Genomic DNA, 17,027 nt, shown 5'->3' with positions numbered 1-17,027 from the left:
CAAAGTAAGACCTTATGTTAATCTCATAGACTAGCTAAAAAGTCATCCTCTACTTTCTATGTACATTGAAACTATGTTGAGTTTCGACTTTTTGTGTGCTTAGCATAATATTAAAAATCCAAAGACTTAGACATTAGGGTTACATACTAATCGGGTGACATACTAAGTACTAAAATTATGTCGATTTTCGAATTTTTTGTGCGTTTACAAATATATAGTTACCGTCATGAATTAGATTTATGATAGGGTGAGAGTTAACAATAGCATTTGATCAATTTAGTTTCAATTTCCTCAGGGAAGACGCGCCGCCGGGGGGGGGGGGGTGGTGTGGGGGGCGGGGTGGGAATGTTTTAATTTCCAGTAAATAACAAAACTATAGCTTGGATATTCCTTTTTGTCCAATTAACCAAGATCAAGTCTTCTCCTAAAACAAAGATTATGATCAGATAGCTAGGCTAAACCTTGCAAGAAGTAAAGAAATCATGATTAGAAGAAAAATGATGCAGTGACTCCACTTATTCACAAATCCATGTCCAACGTGCATAATTAATTATTGTTTTGTTTAAATTATAAAACGGTACAATCATCGTAGAATTATATTTTTGGTTATCCAATCTTCACGAATATCTTCTAAAGTTGGTTTCTTGCTAGCCTCCACTGGCAAGTGACAAATTTTCAAGTGTTGCAATAAATAAAAATAGGAATGTCCCATTCATGAGCCAAGCAGATATGTCATCATATGTAAAGATTCGAAGCAATTTGCTTCGTTTTTGTTGAAACAATCCTGTCCATTTAAGTCTTTTTGGGTGGAATTACAGTGCATATAAAGGAAGCTCTTGTTAGAGAGTTTTCTGATTAGTGCAACGTTTTTATATCAAGCAAGATAAATGCAATTAATCTTATAGTTTCGTGAAAGCGATTTTACAGATAAGTGATGACGTAGTCTTGATGATCTATACAAGTTTTTCTCTCGGAGTCATATATGATTGGCTGCCAAGTCTGGTGATAACAAATTTGGTGCAAACGAAGGCTATCATGGCACGAAAGTTGGGTGCTTCTTGACAGCTTCGATCGATCCTGAATAATATAGAACATGATGAGTCAGCAAATAGTTCCTCCGTGAGAGAGTTCAGGAAAAGGTAAATAAATATGTCAATATCAAAGCTTGGCCAATTATGTCATGCATGAATCACAACGCTTCATGTGTCGCGACCCAATCCCACCCTACCAGCCAACTTGATCATCCTCGAGAGGTCGTCGATGTCAATCATGCAGCTCTTCAATTGTCACCATCCAAATAGTTAAGTAGGTTTTTGATAAATTGTTAGGCACGTTTTATTTTCAAATATTTCCATTGAAACACGTTTCCTTGTGAACAAGTAAGAACCGTTTGCAAATCAGACTACTGTTGGCTCAATTTTTACATTATCGTCACTTACCATAAATGGAAAAAAAAGAAGAAGAAGAAATCAGAGTATTTAGAAATAGAAAAATGAAGGAAAATCGGATTAACTAGCCATAATATACTTAGTTAATTTGATTCTACTACCTATTCTAATAAACATAGAAAACTTAAGAGTTGAAATGATTCTACTACCTATTAAAAGGAAAACTAATGAAAATGGCTTGAAAACTTTGAGTTTTAATGATAAGAACAAAATAAAGAATAAAGTGAATAGTACCAAAATTCATTTTTTAGTGTAAAAATGTGGTTTTTCGTTAAAATGAACAGTATCGCGAGCTTTTCGTTAAAACTCCCATTAAGAAAACCCTCTTTGTCAACCAAAAGAGGTTAAAAAGAGTATTTAGACTTTTATCACAACAACAAAAAAAATTATAGGTAGTAATTAATGTAATTTCACAAAACCAAATTTTGCTGTTTTGTACTTAAACTTCACATACAGGTGATTTTAGCATATATCTAATATTAAAATATAAAACACAAAAACCTCTCTTCCACTCCTTCGTTCTCTCTCTCCCTCACTCCTTCCCATTTAAAAAATAAAAATAAAACAATGTTCACACACACAACGTGTGTAGCCATATTCACATACACAATGTGTGTAGCCATTTCCTAGTTACAATTAATTAATATGTGTAGCCATATGCTAATAGTCCATAAAATTCGAATGTCGGCCGTCTAGATTACATATTCATCAACACAGTTTTTTTATTCTAGCTTTAAATTGAATAAATCAGGAAAAATTAAAGGACAAATTAAGCAAAGAAGTGCCTAGAATCAAAAGAAAATTAATGAAAATAACTTTAAAACTTTACATTTTAACAAAAAAAACTATCTAATAACTTTATTTAATAATAAAGATAAAAAAAACATAAAATATAAACATGTGTGCGCTGTGTGCACGTCCCCCCCAACCTCCCCCTCCCCCTCCCCCTCCCCCTCCCCCTCCCCCCCTCTTTTCACCCTCCAAATATAACTAAATAAAAAAAAGTACATGAAAATACACATGCATATTATATTATGCATGAATTAGCTAACTGTAACAATGATAACACCCATATTTAGGCCTTTGACAAAGCAAGATAACAAAAACACACATCTGGTATTATAATCTCATAAGGTGTATTTTCATGTATATAATAAATAATATATATATAAGTTATATGTGTAGATTTCACTCGTACCTACTTAAGACAAAAGAAATAATATACATATATAGACAGTGTAGTATCGTTAAATTTCATAAACAATGTAATAAGTTTCATAAACAGTAAGTGTGAGGACGCGCAGATCCCGTGCGTTAGTTTTTTTTTTTTTTTTTTAAAGAATATTAAAATTATGTCTTTTTCATTAAAATTTAAGTTATTTTGTCATTTTTATTAAAATTTAGGAGTTTTTCATTAAAATTTAAGTCTTTTTCATTAATTAAAGTTATAGCATAGTTTTTTGTTAAAATAAACTTAGTCCAAACTATTTCAAAAGTTCCCTATTGGCAATAAAATTAGGTCAGAGAATTGAACCAGCTAGCCAACACAAGTTTCGTTGATTGAAACTTTGATGATAATAGTAATAACATGATGTCAGTATCTCCTGCAAAAGTGACACAGAAAATGAACTAACAGAGTATACCTGCTATGCGTAGCCTATTGTAGAAGACGTGGTATTTGGATCTTCACAGAACACCTAAGAAGCATATGGGGGTAGCAATGCCAGCATCACAAAAAATAAAGCATATAGCAGATCTAACTACACTAACCCAAACCATGCCCTCATCCAGTGGTAACTTTTATATCTTCAACCAAGTTTAATTTCATATTTCACTTTTGATTAAGTGTATTTAATCAAGAGTGGTCATAAGAAGACGTTGGGTTGGAAATATCAAAGTTTTAATGTATGCACTTGACAACTATATGGAAAACATGCATCGCATAGCCGTCAAGTGCATTATGAGTGGTCATAAGAAGACGTTCGGTTGAAAATCATTTTGACATCTCATGGGGAGATTGAGTTTTAGGCTATGGAGGGTGTGCAGTGAGATGATTGAGCAGGGTTTTGAGCCCTAAAAATAGTTGCATAAGGATCTCATTTCGCAGACATCGCTACCCCTGGCATAAGCACAAGCTTGGTGATACAACAGCTACCCCTGGCAAGTCATCTTTGTGATGAAATAAACCACCAACTTCCATAACGAACCAAGTTTGGTGTAATTTCTCAAAACAACCATTCAACCCCAAATTTCTTTGTCATTTTGAAACTCACAAACTAACACAGAAAAAATTTATCTTATAATCTTCTTCAGCCATTGATCAAAAAGTTAAAAAGAAAATCAGATTCTGAGTGAACACCGACGTCGACTCATCGGGGTGATACAGTAAACTGCTTTTACGTCGACTCTTTCACGGTATATTTTTCCTAGGTCTATCTAGGAGGAACCCTAACTCTCTCTCGCTAAACAATTAGGGGTTGATTGAGCTTCTAAGGTCAGACCCAACAGCATTACCAGCCTTAGAATTGCTCTTTTCCTTTTGGGTCTATTAACACAACTAATCTATTTCATACAAGCCATACTGAAGGATTAAAATTTTAAACATTACCAAAAACACAAGATTTCAAGTATAATTAGAATGAACACTCGAAACCATTTGAACTATGTTGAGAAAGTCAAGGATAATCATCAAGATACTTGCCAATATTATTAATATATTGTAATTGATTACATTCTTATCTTGTATTATAAGCTGTCAATTAGTAGCTAGTTAGTAGGAATTGATTGTAAACATATGGCTACATATAGTAGTATTGTACAGAGAATTATTTTAAATGAGAATTGGTAAATTACCACTTTCCAAAATTTACATGGTACCAGAGCCCTTCCTGGGTTCTTAGTTCTTTTGTTTTTTTTCTTGGGTTATGGTGGAGGATTCAACATCTGGCATTGAAAACAAAATCAGCAATGGCCAAACTTGAACCCTCTAGTGATCCTGCTAGTCCTTTCTACGTTCATCATTCCGATCACCCTGGAATGATGCTCGTTTCAACCAAACTTACCGGTGAAAATTATGGCACTTGGTGTCGTTCCATGTCAATTGCACTCAGTGTGAAGAACAAATTAGGGTTTGTTGATGGAAGTGTTGAACAACCATCTGTGAAGACAAAGCCCACAGAATCTGCTCTTTGGCAACGGTGCAACGACATGATCCTTATGTGGATTCTCAATACACTTTCCGGCGACCTGGCCACCAGTGTGGTGTACATGATGACAACCAAAGATGTTTGGGATGATCTTCGAGAACGTTTTTGTCAACAAAACGTGTCTCGTCTCTTTGAAATCCAACATGACCTTGCACCTCTTACGCAGAGTCAACAAACTATCAATGTGTATTTCACCAAGCTTAAAGGTTTGTGGGTTGAGATGGATTCCTACCAAACTTTAAAGCCGTGTTCTTGCGAGGCTATCCAATCCAACAACGAACAAGTGGAGAGAACCAAGGTTTTGTAGATTTTAATGGGGTTGGACGACTCGTATTTTTCGATTTGTGGGCAGATTTTGCTTATTCAACCATTGCTTTCAATTCAATCCATCTATTACATGTTGACACAAGAAGAGAAACAGAGAGGCATGGCTGTTAGGCCTAGCCTCGTTGAACCTGCAGCCATGCTAGTTCAAACAACCCATGGCAACAGTAGCAACAATGGAAAAGAAAGATCATTCGAGAGGAAGCCGTTACATTGCTCGTACTGCGATAAGGATCATCACGTTATTGAAACGTGTTGGAAGCTCCATGGATACCCACCGGGACACCGTCTTTATGGTAAGTCCAGTGGTTCGAGTAGTTCTGGTGGGCGCGACAACAAGCCGAGCGGCAAACTTGCTGTCAACAATGTGGCATCCACCGTTGCACTGTCCATGCCCAACCTTACCACCGAACAATTTCAGCAACTCTTGTCCATGATGAGTCAAAAGATGGGCCTTGATTCCAAGGCAAATATAGCAGGTGGGCCTCCTTCTTTCCAATGGGTTATAGACAGTAGTGTCGCTGACCACATATCTAGTCTTCCATTGACTAATGCAACCTCAAATCCACCTCTACCACCCGTGGCATTACCTAATGGGACTCGGGTTCCCATAAACTCTGTTAGCACCTACAGTTTTGGTTCCAAAATATCTCTTTATAATGTGCTTGGCATAGCTTCATTTTTGATCAACTTAATTTCCGTTAGTCGGATAACTCGATCATTGGGATGCTCAATAACCTTTTATCCTGATTTTTGTATTTTACAGGACCTGGAGACCAGGACGATGATTGGTTGGGGGCGACAACATAATGGGCTTTATTATTTGGTGGACTCCAAAGGGCGGACATCATCGACAACTACCTCATCTCCCAAGGTTTTTTCCGTCACGTGGCACCGACGACTTGGTCACCCTTCACCCTTGAGACTCCAACTGTTAGCTAAACATTTTCCTGAAATTTCCCATTCTGAAAATAAACCTTGTGACATCTGCCCTTTGGCAAAACAAACTCGATTGTCTTTTGGATTAAGTCATATTAATACTAAGCATGCTTTTGAACTTATACATTGTGATATTTGAGGCCCCCATAGAGTAGCATCTCATTCGGATGCTCGTTATTTCCTTACTATTTTGATGATTTTACTCGTTGCACTTGGATTTATCTCATGCGTCATAAATCAGACACTCAATCTTTGCTTAAATCTTTCATTGCCTATGCCGAAACACAATTTCACCACAAAATTAAAACCATTAGAACTGACAATGGTGGCGAATTTGTTTCTGTGCATACTTTCTTTAATGATCATGACATACTTTTTCAACGCACTTGTGTTTCCACCCCTCAACAAAATGGGGTTGTGGAGCGAAAGCATAGATATATTCTTCAAACCGCACGAGCTTTGCATTTTCAGTCACATATTCCCTTGCACTTTTGGGATGAATGCATTCTCACATCCATTTACCTAATTAACCGCATTACTACCCCCCTCTTATCGGGCCTTACGCCGTATGAGAAATTATTTAATCACCCTCATTCATATACCCATTTACGCATTTTTGGGTGTTTAGCATATGCCACTAATCTTCACCCACAACATAAGTTTGATGCTCGGGCTAAAAAATGTGTTTTCATCGGGTATCCTTTCGGGCAAAAATCTTACAGATCTTAATTCCAAACAAATTTTTACACGTCGAGATGTCATATTTCATGAGATTATTTTCCCATTCCACACAACTCCTCAATTCCAAACAGTTACCCCAGACCCAAATATTGGTCTCCTCTCCACCCGCTCCAGTCCAACTCTCTTCCTAATTAAATCACCAAATTACAGACCCAAGCCTTTCTCCAGTCCCTTCTATACCCATCTCTGCCACTAAAGGGCTTGACCAAGTCCCAACCCTTCTTAATGGGCCTGCTATCTCTCTGGACCAGTGTCTAGCATCTGCCCAACCTGCCGCTACTGACTCTCTGGACCCGTGTCCAGCATCTGCAGCTAATGTCTCTTTGCGACATTCCACTCGTATCCGAGTTCCGCCGACCAAGCTCTATGATTATGTTTGCCTGACTATTACGTTGCCCCCCGCCAATTCCTCGTTTTCCGGTCCTAGTACAAGGTATCCTCTTTCTAATTACTTGTCTTATCAAGGGCTCTCTCCCCAGTATTAATCCTTCATTGCACAATTATCTACTGTTTTGGAGCCTAACAGTTATACAGAAGCTGCTAGACATCCCCAGTGGTGCAAGGCCATGGATGAGGAACTCCAAGCGCTTCAGGCTAATGACACTTGGACACTTTCTCCTCTCCCTTTCGGGAAAGTACCAATTGGATGTCGATAGGTTTATAAGATCAAAACAAAATCCGATGGGAATATTGAGTGTTACAAAGCTCGATTGGTTGCTAAAGGTTACACCCAATTGGAAGGTATTGACCATCACGATACTTTTTCCCCCACGGCCAAACTTGTCACTTTCCGCTGCTTACTTGCTCTTGCTGCTACTCACTCATGGTCACTTCATCAACTTGATGTCCATAACGCCTTCCTTCATGGCGATCTCATGGAGGAAATCTACATGCTTCCACCACCCGGTCTTCGACGACAGGGGGAGAATTTAGTGTGTCGCCTTAATAAGTCGCTTTATGGGTTGAAGCAAGCTTCTCGGCAATGGTTTTTCAAGTTCTCACAAGCTATTCAATCAGCTGGTTATGTTCAATCCAAAGCAGACTACTCACTTTTCACTAAGAGAAGAGGAAAGTCATTTACTGTGCTTCTCATCTATGTGGATGACATACTGATAACGGGGAATGACTTGAAAGCAATTGATGATCTCAAATCTTTTTTGAATACCAAGTTTTGTATCAAAGATCTTGGTAATTTGAAATTTTTTTGGGAATTGAGGTGGCACGATGGAAACAAGGCATTTTCATTTCATAAAGAAAGTATTTGTCGGATATCCTAAATGATGTTGGTTTTCTAGGATGATGGCCTGCAAGTTTTCCTATGGAACAAAATCTAAAATTACTCCCTGATGATGGGAATGCATTAAATGATCCAGCCAAGCACAGAAGATTGGTTGGTCGGTTGATATATCTCACTATAACCCGACCAGATATTACATATTCAGTTCATTTATTGAGTAGATTCATGCAATCACCTCAAAATTGTCATTATGAAGATGCCCTATGCATCTTAAAGTATTTGAAAGGCACACCAGGGCAAGGCATGATGTTTCCCTCTCAAAATTCATTAAAGTTAATGGCATATTGTGATTCCGATTGGGCAGGATGTCCTACCACTCGGCGTTCAACTATTGGTTATTGCGTTTTCCTTGGAAATAGTCTTATTTCATGGAAAAGCAAACAACAGAAAACAGTATCCTTATCTTCTATTGAAGCCGAATATAGATCCATGGCAGCAGCATGTTGTGAGCTTGCATGGCTCCAAAGCCTTTTCCGAGATCTTCAAATTCAAGATCAAAGGTCGGCTACCTTGTTTTGCGACAATCAAGCCGCTCTTCATATTGCGGCAAATCCGGAGTTTCATGAACGAACAAGGCACATTGAGATTGATTGTCACTTTTTTCGAGATATGATTATGGAAGGAAAAATTGTGACGGGATTTGTTCCTTCCATATCACAACTTGCTGATTTGTTCACTAAAGCTCTTGGAAAGAAAAGATTTCATTCTTTGCTAGGCAAGTTGGGAGTTCGCAACATTCACTCACCAACTTGAGGGGGAGTGTTGAGAAAGTCAAGGATAATCATCAAGATATTTGCCAATATTATTAATATATTGTAATTGATTACATTCCTATCTTGTATTATAAGCTGTCAATTAGTAGCTAGTTAGTAGGAATTGATTGTAAACATATGGCTACATATAGTAGTATTGTACAGAGAATTATTTTAAATGAGAATTGGTGAATTACCACTTTCCAAAATTTACAAACTAAAACCTAAAACTTCAAATATGATATGTACACTAGTGCAATGAATGAAGCAACAAAGAAAAATCGATTGAAGCTTCTTGACAAATATGATAACCTTTCTTAATACCATAAAATTACAAGATGTCAAATACCAAATGCCAACCTATACTTTCTTTCCTGTTTTTTAATGGTAAATGTAGTGTTACTTCAATTACCATCTATCTATACCATCTTTCAGTTGTTGATCCCACCAACACATGGTGTGTCTTATCTCTATTAAAAAAATGATACAAAACAAATAGATGATAAGAGTATCATTTTTAATAAAAACTATGTATTGTTTCCGAAAAAGAAATTGAAGCACTTTTCAAGTGACATATATTGATTCAATTTGTTTTTAACAACGCATCGCTTAAATTTGTTTTGAAAAATAAGTTTTACACATGTTAATAAATTTAACTCTATGTTATTTTGTTTTTTTTTTATTTATTTAATTTGTTGTTTTATTATTATAAACTGAACACACATTAATCAACTGTTAATGTCACACACGAAACTAACGGAGAAGATTTGACATCCCAAAAATGGTCAAAAAATTCCTGCCAATCCCGTCTGTCGCCGTGCACATGCTTTCTCTCTTCTTCGAATTAGAAAATTCACACCTTCCACCATCAATCCAATTCAATCAAATGCTACAAGACGCAACCGATTCCTCCAACTCCACGTTGTTTTTAGAGTCCGCCCAGCGAATATTTTTAACTCGGATTCAATCTTGATCCTCATCATCATCTTCTTCTTCCTCTGCTCCTTCTAGTTTTTCTGGAGAATTACTTGCCGAAGAGTGACCCAAATTCTTGATCCATGGCGTCTATTAGCTTTACTCAGATCGGAGGCAAAAACCCAGTTGCTGAATTTTCCAGGAGACCTCGTCCTGAGTTGCGTTTAACTCGGCCAAGCCGAGTAGGGTTCAGGGTGTTTGCCTCCGAGAGCAAGGCGGAGCCTGATCTTAGTGTTACTGTTAACGGGTTGCACATGCCCAACCCGTTTGTTATCGGGTCGGGTCCGCCAGGGACTAACTATACGGTGATGAAGAGGGCCTTTGATGAAGGCTGGGGTGCTGTGATTGCCAAAACTGTATGTCTTGTTGCTCTCTTTCTCTCTCGTTTAAATCCCGAGTTTGATTTGGATGAAAAGATTGTGAATTTTTGAGGTTGGGCTGTTTGATTGGCATAATTCAGCTGTTTGGTTACTGAGAAAGTCTAGGGAAAGAAAATTTGGAATGATGTTGAGCAGAGATATTGGGTGGTAGTATGATGAAGTAAAGAATGAAACTTGGATCATTATATGTGTTTGATATCTTTGATTTTGTCTAGTTGGTGCTATTTTAGCGAAAAGCTTAAATGATTTGATAATAATGTTGTATAGAAATGCCAATTGTCCCGTTAGTAGATGTATTCGGCCAAAAAGTCTTCATATTTAGTGATTTTTGTGGCTAAATTGTTGAAAGTGAAAGCCCATTTGCTGATCATCTAACTTTTTTTTTTTTTTTTTTTTCCTTTAAACGAACTATATGGTCATTTCCATAGCTGAATTTCGAGTCTTTGATGCATATGTGACAAACCCTGCTGGAGATCAACAAGTTGGTTTGCAGTAGTTGCCACATTAGGGGCATCTTGGCCGGTCATTCTCTACCCCAATTCTTTTTAGTTGCGGTTTTCTGATTTCCGGCATCTACAATGCCAATGCCAATCTCTGACATAGTTAAATTCATTTACGTAATCTTAGTTTTAAAGAGCAAAAACCAAACTTGATTATAGTAAATTGGACGAATCTGTGAATTTTTTTAGCCTGTTTGTATGAAAAAAAAAATGATCTTTGCACCAGTGGACTGGGTATCTTGCCAAGAAGGAATCTTACAAGATAACAACTCATAATATTCTGTTAAGGTATTTAGTACACTCTGTGTGTGCCAGTGTGTGCCAGTGCGTGCATATGGTTTCCTCTTTACGTTGCAATTTTTGAATTCAATCTTAATTTATGGTTCGATAGGTATCACTAGAGGCAGACAAAGTAAAAAATGTCACTCCTCGATATGCTCGGCTACGAGTAGATGGAAATGGCTCAGCCAAAGGGCAAATTATTGGGTGGGAGAACATAGAACTGATAAGTGATCGACCTCTTGACATTATGTTGAAAGAATTCAAGCAATTAAAGCAAGAGTATCCAGATAGGATTCTGATTGCTTCAATTATGGAGGAATACAACAAAGCTGGCTGGGAGGAACTTATTGACCGTGTCGAGCAAACTGGAGTTGTAAGATGTAGTACTAAACTAAGTTTCTATTATAACTTTTGTACTTTAATCTTGGATCCTCTTGCATCTAACACCACACTTGTTTACCTTAGGATGCTCTTGAAATCAATTTTTCCTGTCCTCATGGTATGCCAGAGCGCAAGATGGGAGCTGCAGTTGGTCAAGACTGTGCACTTCTGGAAGAAGTTTGTGGCTGGATCAATGCCAAAGCCACAGTTCCTGTGTGGGCAAAGATGACTCCTAACATTACTGACATCACACAGGTTAACTTGCTTTCTCCTTCTCTTGCATTGCTAAAGATGTGTTGACTCTTGTTTTCTTGTTGAGAAATTCAGCATGAACGGCTCTAAATAAAAGTAGTTTCTTTTCTTAAATATTTTTTTTCCTATTTGTTTACATTTCCTATTATGTGCATGTTACGAGATGTTTATCACTTTCATGGACGGTTAGTTCTATTGTGATCTTGCTCAATCCGTTATTGTTTTGTTTTGTAGCCAGCTAGAGTCGCTCTGAGCTCAGGATGTGAGGGCGTGTCAGCTATTAATACCATCATGAGTGTAATGGGAATCAATCTAACTACCTTACGGCCTGAGCCTTGTGTGGAGGGGTATGCATGCCAAAACTAGAAATTCATATTATTTGGTTTGAATTGTCATTCATCTCAGCAAAACATGCTTAAATTTTCTCTCAGATACTCAACTCCTGGGGGCTATTCGGCTAAAGCGGTTCATCCAATTGCACTGGCGAAAGTGATGAACATTGCAAAGTTAATGATATCAGAGTTTGGTGATACGGATTACTCGCTTTCTGGTATTGGGGGTGTTGAGTCTGGTGGCGATGCTGCTGAGTTTATTCTTCTTGGAGCAAATACTGTTCAGGTAGGTTGCGAACTAACTGTTGTAGTTTCTGTATATTAAGATTATACGAATTTCTGTAGTTAGGTGGACTGACCGACTCTTTGGACATTCAACTCGCACTGTAGAGTGGATCGTGGGATCTCTCAATTTGAGTTCACAATGAATAATGTATATCTCATAATTGACTTAGAAATTTACATAAACTATAATTTTTTAGGAAAACTAATGAAAAGGGCTTGAAAACTTTGAGTTTTAACGATAAAGACAAAATAAAGGGTAAAGTGAATAGTACCATGTTTGACTTTTTAGTGTAAAAATGTGGTTTTTCATTAAAGTGAACAGTACCATGGGTTTTTCATTAGAACTCCTTAATTTTTTTCTCTCAGAAAATCATTGTTGGTAACATTAGGAAGTGTCTAATGACTACTTCTGGTTCGGGAAACTTAATTTAGTGTGCTGCACATATTATTTAGGCAACGCGCCATGATTACTGATTGCAAAACCATGTGACTGATGTAAGTCACTGGAAAGGTCTTTAGCAAGTACAAAATTGATTGAAATCTCTCGATAGTTGTTCGTTATCTAGAAGGCTCAATATTGACTCAAAACAAAAAAAATTTGGGGTTGCTCATGGTATTCATAGTATTCTATATAATCTAGCTGATGGACTCTGTTCATGTGAACTCTTTTTTTTTTTTTTTTTTTTTTTTTTCTGTGTGTAAATTTCTTTAATGATTTCATTTAATTTGATCTTTTGTTGGCAAAAGTGGAGCTTTAATTTTTTAAGATAGCCCGTATGAAGTTACTGAGTTTCATTTGCAGGTATGCACTGGGGTCATGATGCACGGATATGGTGTTGTGAAGAAACTTTGTTCCGAGCTGCAGGATTTTATGAAACAGCACAATTTTTCATCCATTGAAGATTTCAGGGGGTATGCACTTTATTAAGAACGAATGTTAAATCTAAATAAAACTTTCTGTCGAGGTGAAAACCGAATTGCACTCGTATATTATTTTCGGTCTTTCGATGAATTTGCAGGGCTTCCCTCGAATACTTTACAACACATACAGATTTAGTGAGAAGACAACAGGAAGCAATCAAACAGAGGAAAGCCATCCGAAAAGGATTGCAATCCGATAAGGACTGGACAGGAGACGGCTTCGTGAAAGAGACCGAGAGCATGGTTTCCAACTGAGTTGGGCAACCAAACCAATTGAAATAAAGATGTTCTCAAATATTTGAAGAAATGAGCTGCACTGCTTGAACATCTCAGTTAAAAATAGTAAATATTTGCTGACAAGTAAAGAGGCATGGTATTTGCTGCCAAAGCAGAAGATAGGATGCTTTCTGTCACCCTTTCGTTTATGGGCGTCAAAGATGCTTTCTTTTTATCTGTATCTTCCTTGGGTTGGTTGCTTACTGAGTCATTGTTTTGGGTTCAGGTAATTAAAACTATCGGATTTTCGGTTTTAAGTGAATAAAAAATTTATATTTCCATCCTAGGTCAATAATCATTTTATTTTGGGAATTTTGTGCAAGTACCACTTGAATTTAAAAGCATATGCGTCAATACTACCTGAACTTTCAATTGTAGTTTTTTACCACCGAAATTCTCTTAGTTGTTGGAATCTACTACCTACGTTTACTTTTCATCCATTTTGCCGTTAAAGCATGATTCTTGTGGGTATCTTTGTCAATTAACTTCATAGGGCTGGTTAGAATAAGATAGGGCAAGCCAATTGATGAATAACGTCAGGCCTCTAACTGTGTAGATTAGGGGACAACCTATGAACCAAAATTCTGGTTGCTACTCTTCTTAGAAGGGGCAAAATAATTGGTGTGGTAGGGAAATGATGACTATCCGATGTTTTTCGTGGTATGTAAAACTAGTTTTTTCATCAATTTTTTCTTTAATTCTTCAACAATCCTTGCCAAAATCAAATGTAGTTGTTTTCCTTTCTCTCCATGAAACCCCTTGTATCCCGCAACAACTAGACCCTCCCTCCGGATGTTGGTTTATCAGTTTCCTTTGTATAAAGGGATTTCAGAAAATTTAGAAAGTTAATTGATGAAAATGCCCCCACAAGTGATATGTTTTAATAGCAAAACAGTAGGGGGTAGGTTTCAACAATTGATAAATTTCAGGTGGTAAAAATACAAAATTGAAAGTTTAGGTGGTATTTGCACACATACTTTCAAATTCAGGTGATAGTTGTGCAAAATTCCCTTTAATTTTCAAACATAGGTCAATATTTTATTTTCTGTTCGATTAATATCAAAATAACATGCCAAAATTTACTCTGACTTAATCCGAAAATCGGAAACATATATTGACCTCAAGTGAAATATTTCCTTAAAAATAAAGACTTAAATATTATTTGGGCTATCACCCTCCAAACGTAATAAACAGTTGGTTTAACTTCTAATTGTTTTTCGCACTCTCTTTCTTTGTCGGTGAACTTCTTACTATTTTTTAGATTTTGAATTGAATGAACCAGATCAAGGGACAGAGAAAAAAGTGAAAAAAGAGAAGCAAAGACTGCAAAATAAGAAAACGATTGTGTTTCCTTTTATCGCCCTGCTGGAAATATCAGATAAATTAAAAAGACCCCTTAATAATTAAGTTAACAGAGAACCAAGCAGATTGCAAGGACCAGATAACACAATTTACAGCAGAGGCATAACTAATGTTTGACTATGGACCAGATAACACATGTTTACAGGTTCATGAAAATGCCACAACTCACAGCATGATCAGTGGCAAATACCATTCTGCAATATTCATAGTAATCGTTATGAAGGCATTCTTTAAACTCTGCAGAATTCATCTTGGTCCCATGGCCCTTGTGCTACAGTCACCTCTAGCTTTCACCTGTGATATTAATTTTAAGGTTCAGAACGTGAGTAGTTAATTAGTAATTAGTATTCATGTATTAATTTTGCAAAGCAGTTATTGACATTTCAAAAAGATCATTCAAACGGACCAGAAAGTGAGGCAGGTGCAGGTTGATCAGGTAAATGGGAGTTGTTTGTGATCTCCTCGAGTTGCAGCTGCATGTTACTTATGAAAGCCATGGACTTCTGCTGAGGTTCCTCCATTGCTGCTTTCAGCTTCCCTAGTGCCAAGCAATACGCTTCCTGGCATCGACCACCACCACGTGTCAATCCCACAGACGTAATCAAAATAGAAAGAAATATGCTAATACACACACACACATAAACACGCACAGATAGATATATGCTTCGTCCACATATTGATTGGTCTTTCTTCCGTATATATATTCTGCTGAAGGAAAAGCCTTTATCTGCGGCCTACCATGATTCATGAATAACAGGAAACCAGGAAACTGTGAAATGCATGAGTATTAGCTAATTTGACTGGAACCACTAACAACGCGCGGGAACGGAGATTTGAATTTATGACCACTTCCAGTATTTATTGGAAAAGAGACGTACGTCTAATAGCTAGCTAGAGTTGGTGAATATCAACAAGTAGTACTCTTAGGTCTCGTTTGGTCTCTAAGATTGGAATAGATAGCTCTCAAATTTCAAAGTATGTTGAAGGAGAAGTATGATGTTCCATTTGGAGAGGGTTAGACATGAAGAAAACTCAACCTTCTAATCCTATACCATTTTAGGGGGGCACTGGAAGTCTGGAATAGATAAGTTTCTTTCATGAGTAATTCATCTTTCACCTTCTAGTTCTACATAACATTTCATTTCTCCCTTTAACATGCCGTCAATTTAGTAGTTTATATATCCATGCCAATCCAATCTGAGATACCAATAGCGAGGCCTTGGTGTGCATGCATTAGTTAATTAATTGATTAGTTTTTAAACATGATGCAGAAAAGGAACAAAGGTTATTAGTAATGAATGTGAATAAAATAGCCTTCAGGGATTGATATTAATTACGCACCATGAAGTGATCGAGGTCAGATTGTCCAAACACGCCTAAATTGGCATTGCAGTTGTAGTCAAGCTGTTTCATATCTCTGCAGCCATCGTTTTCCTCTAGTTCACTGATGATTCCACTAACCTGAAAATTTGGAATGAGTAAAGAAGAAGAAGAAGAAGAAGAAGAAGAAGAAGAAGAAGAAGAAGAAGAAGAAGAACCTTCAAGCAGTCCAAATGATTTTCAACCAACAAACCATATAAAGGATGAGTAGAGATTTTCTTTTTGAGGATCTCATTATCTTCAATATTTGCTTCTTTTCCCTTCTCCTTGTGTCTAGTACTACTCAAATCTTCTTCCATATTATAATCTTCCAAAAGTTCCAACCTGCAAATGCAAAGACTAGCTAACTATATAGCTATTAGAGTCAGGCAACTTCTCTGCCCTACCCCAATATTTAAGCACCATCGATCACATCATTTTCTTACTATTTTTGTTCACGTATAAAGAGTCGTACAGAGTACAGAGACGCTCTCATTTTTGGAATTCACCAAATGGAATGACTCATGCATGCATATAAAATTATAAAACTTGATGATTCAAATGCATGAAAGGTATCAATCTCTGGTTTTTTTGGCCTTTTCGCTTCTTCCCCCTCTCTCTTTTTCTGTCTTTATGCACGGAGGAAAGTAACACATCAAGGAGTTTCTCGAGCAATGGGGACCTTGGATGTGCATTTTCTTCCTATTCATCCACAGTGCTATTCTCTGTCTTTAGATGACTTTCCATTTTTACTAGTCAATCTATATCACTTTTTCCAAGCAATACATCCAAAATCCTACTGTTCATAAACAATGGTGCTTTCTTTTATCGATGCTTTCGTACGAAAACGACTCTTCTAATATATTTGGTATCGTAGATTATATGATTATGTATGTACGGACCCAGACAAATCATCCACCAAAACTTTATACATATTTCTCAACAACTAATGCCTACATATAACAAAGAAAATTATTGTACAGTTATAATTTGCGTGATTTTGATAAACTAGGTC

General features: G+C 37.0%; 2 protein-coding genes across 2 annotated transcripts; one reads left to right on the top strand and one right to left on the bottom strand.

The window, feature by feature from the left end:
- Positions 1-9,493: 9,493 nt before the first annotated feature.
- On the top strand, positions 9,494-13,572 carry LOC137712597 (dihydropyrimidine dehydrogenase (NADP(+)), chloroplastic-like). Its single transcript, XM_068451696.1, has 7 exons — positions 9,494-10,038; positions 10,954-11,217; positions 11,310-11,480; positions 11,712-11,824; positions 11,909-12,095; positions 12,897-13,006; positions 13,114-13,572. The coding sequence occupies exons 1-7, from the start codon at positions 9,766-9,768 to the stop codon at positions 13,268-13,270; spliced, it is 1,275 nt and encodes a 424-aa protein (XP_068307797.1). The 5' UTR covers positions 9,494-9,765; the 3' UTR covers positions 13,271-13,572.
- A 130-nt stretch (positions 13,573-13,702) lies between these two features.
- On the bottom strand, positions 13,703-16,332 carry LOC137712599 (homeobox protein knotted-1-like 2). The gene is made up of 4 exons (XM_068451698.1): positions 16,192-16,332; positions 15,995-16,114; positions 15,060-15,213; positions 13,703-14,947 (listed from the first exon to the last, which is right to left on the bottom strand). The coding sequence occupies exons 1-4, from the start codon at positions 16,330-16,332 to the stop codon at positions 14,937-14,939; spliced, it is 426 nt and encodes a 141-aa protein (XP_068307799.1). The 3' UTR covers positions 13,703-14,936.
- Positions 16,333-17,027: the final 695 nt, after the last annotated feature.

The sequence above is a fragment of the Pyrus communis genome, chromosome 13 (genome assembly GCF_963583255.1).
Source record: "Pyrus communis chromosome 13, drPyrComm1.1, whole genome shotgun sequence".
NCBI classification, from domain to species: Eukaryota; Viridiplantae; Streptophyta; class Magnoliopsida; order Rosales; family Rosaceae; genus Pyrus; species Pyrus communis.
This window is presented reverse-complemented; position numbering and strand designations above follow the sequence as displayed.

What these genes read in the sequence shown, in the direction of transcription:
- LOC137712597 (XM_068451696.1), top strand. Translation starts at nt 9,766, where the DNA reads ATGGCGTCTATTAGCTTTACTCAGATCGGAGGCAAAAACCCAGTTGCT. An exon ending in TTGGAGCAAATACTGTTCAG is followed by an intron (nt 12,096 to 12,896) that starts GTAGGTTGCGAA and finishes TTTCATTTGCAG; the next exon opens with GTATGCACTGGGGTCATGAT. An exon ending in TCCATTGAAGATTTCAGGGG is followed by an intron (nt 13,007 to 13,113) that starts GTATGCACTTTA and finishes ATGAATTTGCAG; the next exon opens with GGCTTCCCTCGAATACTTTA.
- LOC137712599 (XM_068451698.1), bottom strand. Translation starts at nt 16,332, where the DNA reads ATGGAAGAAGATTTGAGTAGTACTAGACACAAGGAGAAGGGAAAAGAA. An exon ending in ATCATTTGGACTGCTTGAAG is followed by an intron (nt 16,115 to 16,191) that starts GTTCTTCTTCTT and finishes CCAAATTTTCAG; the next exon opens with GTTAGTGGAATCATCAGTGA. An exon ending in CTGACCTCGATCACTTCATG is followed by an intron (nt 15,214 to 15,994) that starts GTGCGTAATTAA and finishes GGTCGATGCCAG; the next exon opens with GAAGCGTATTGCTTGGCACT.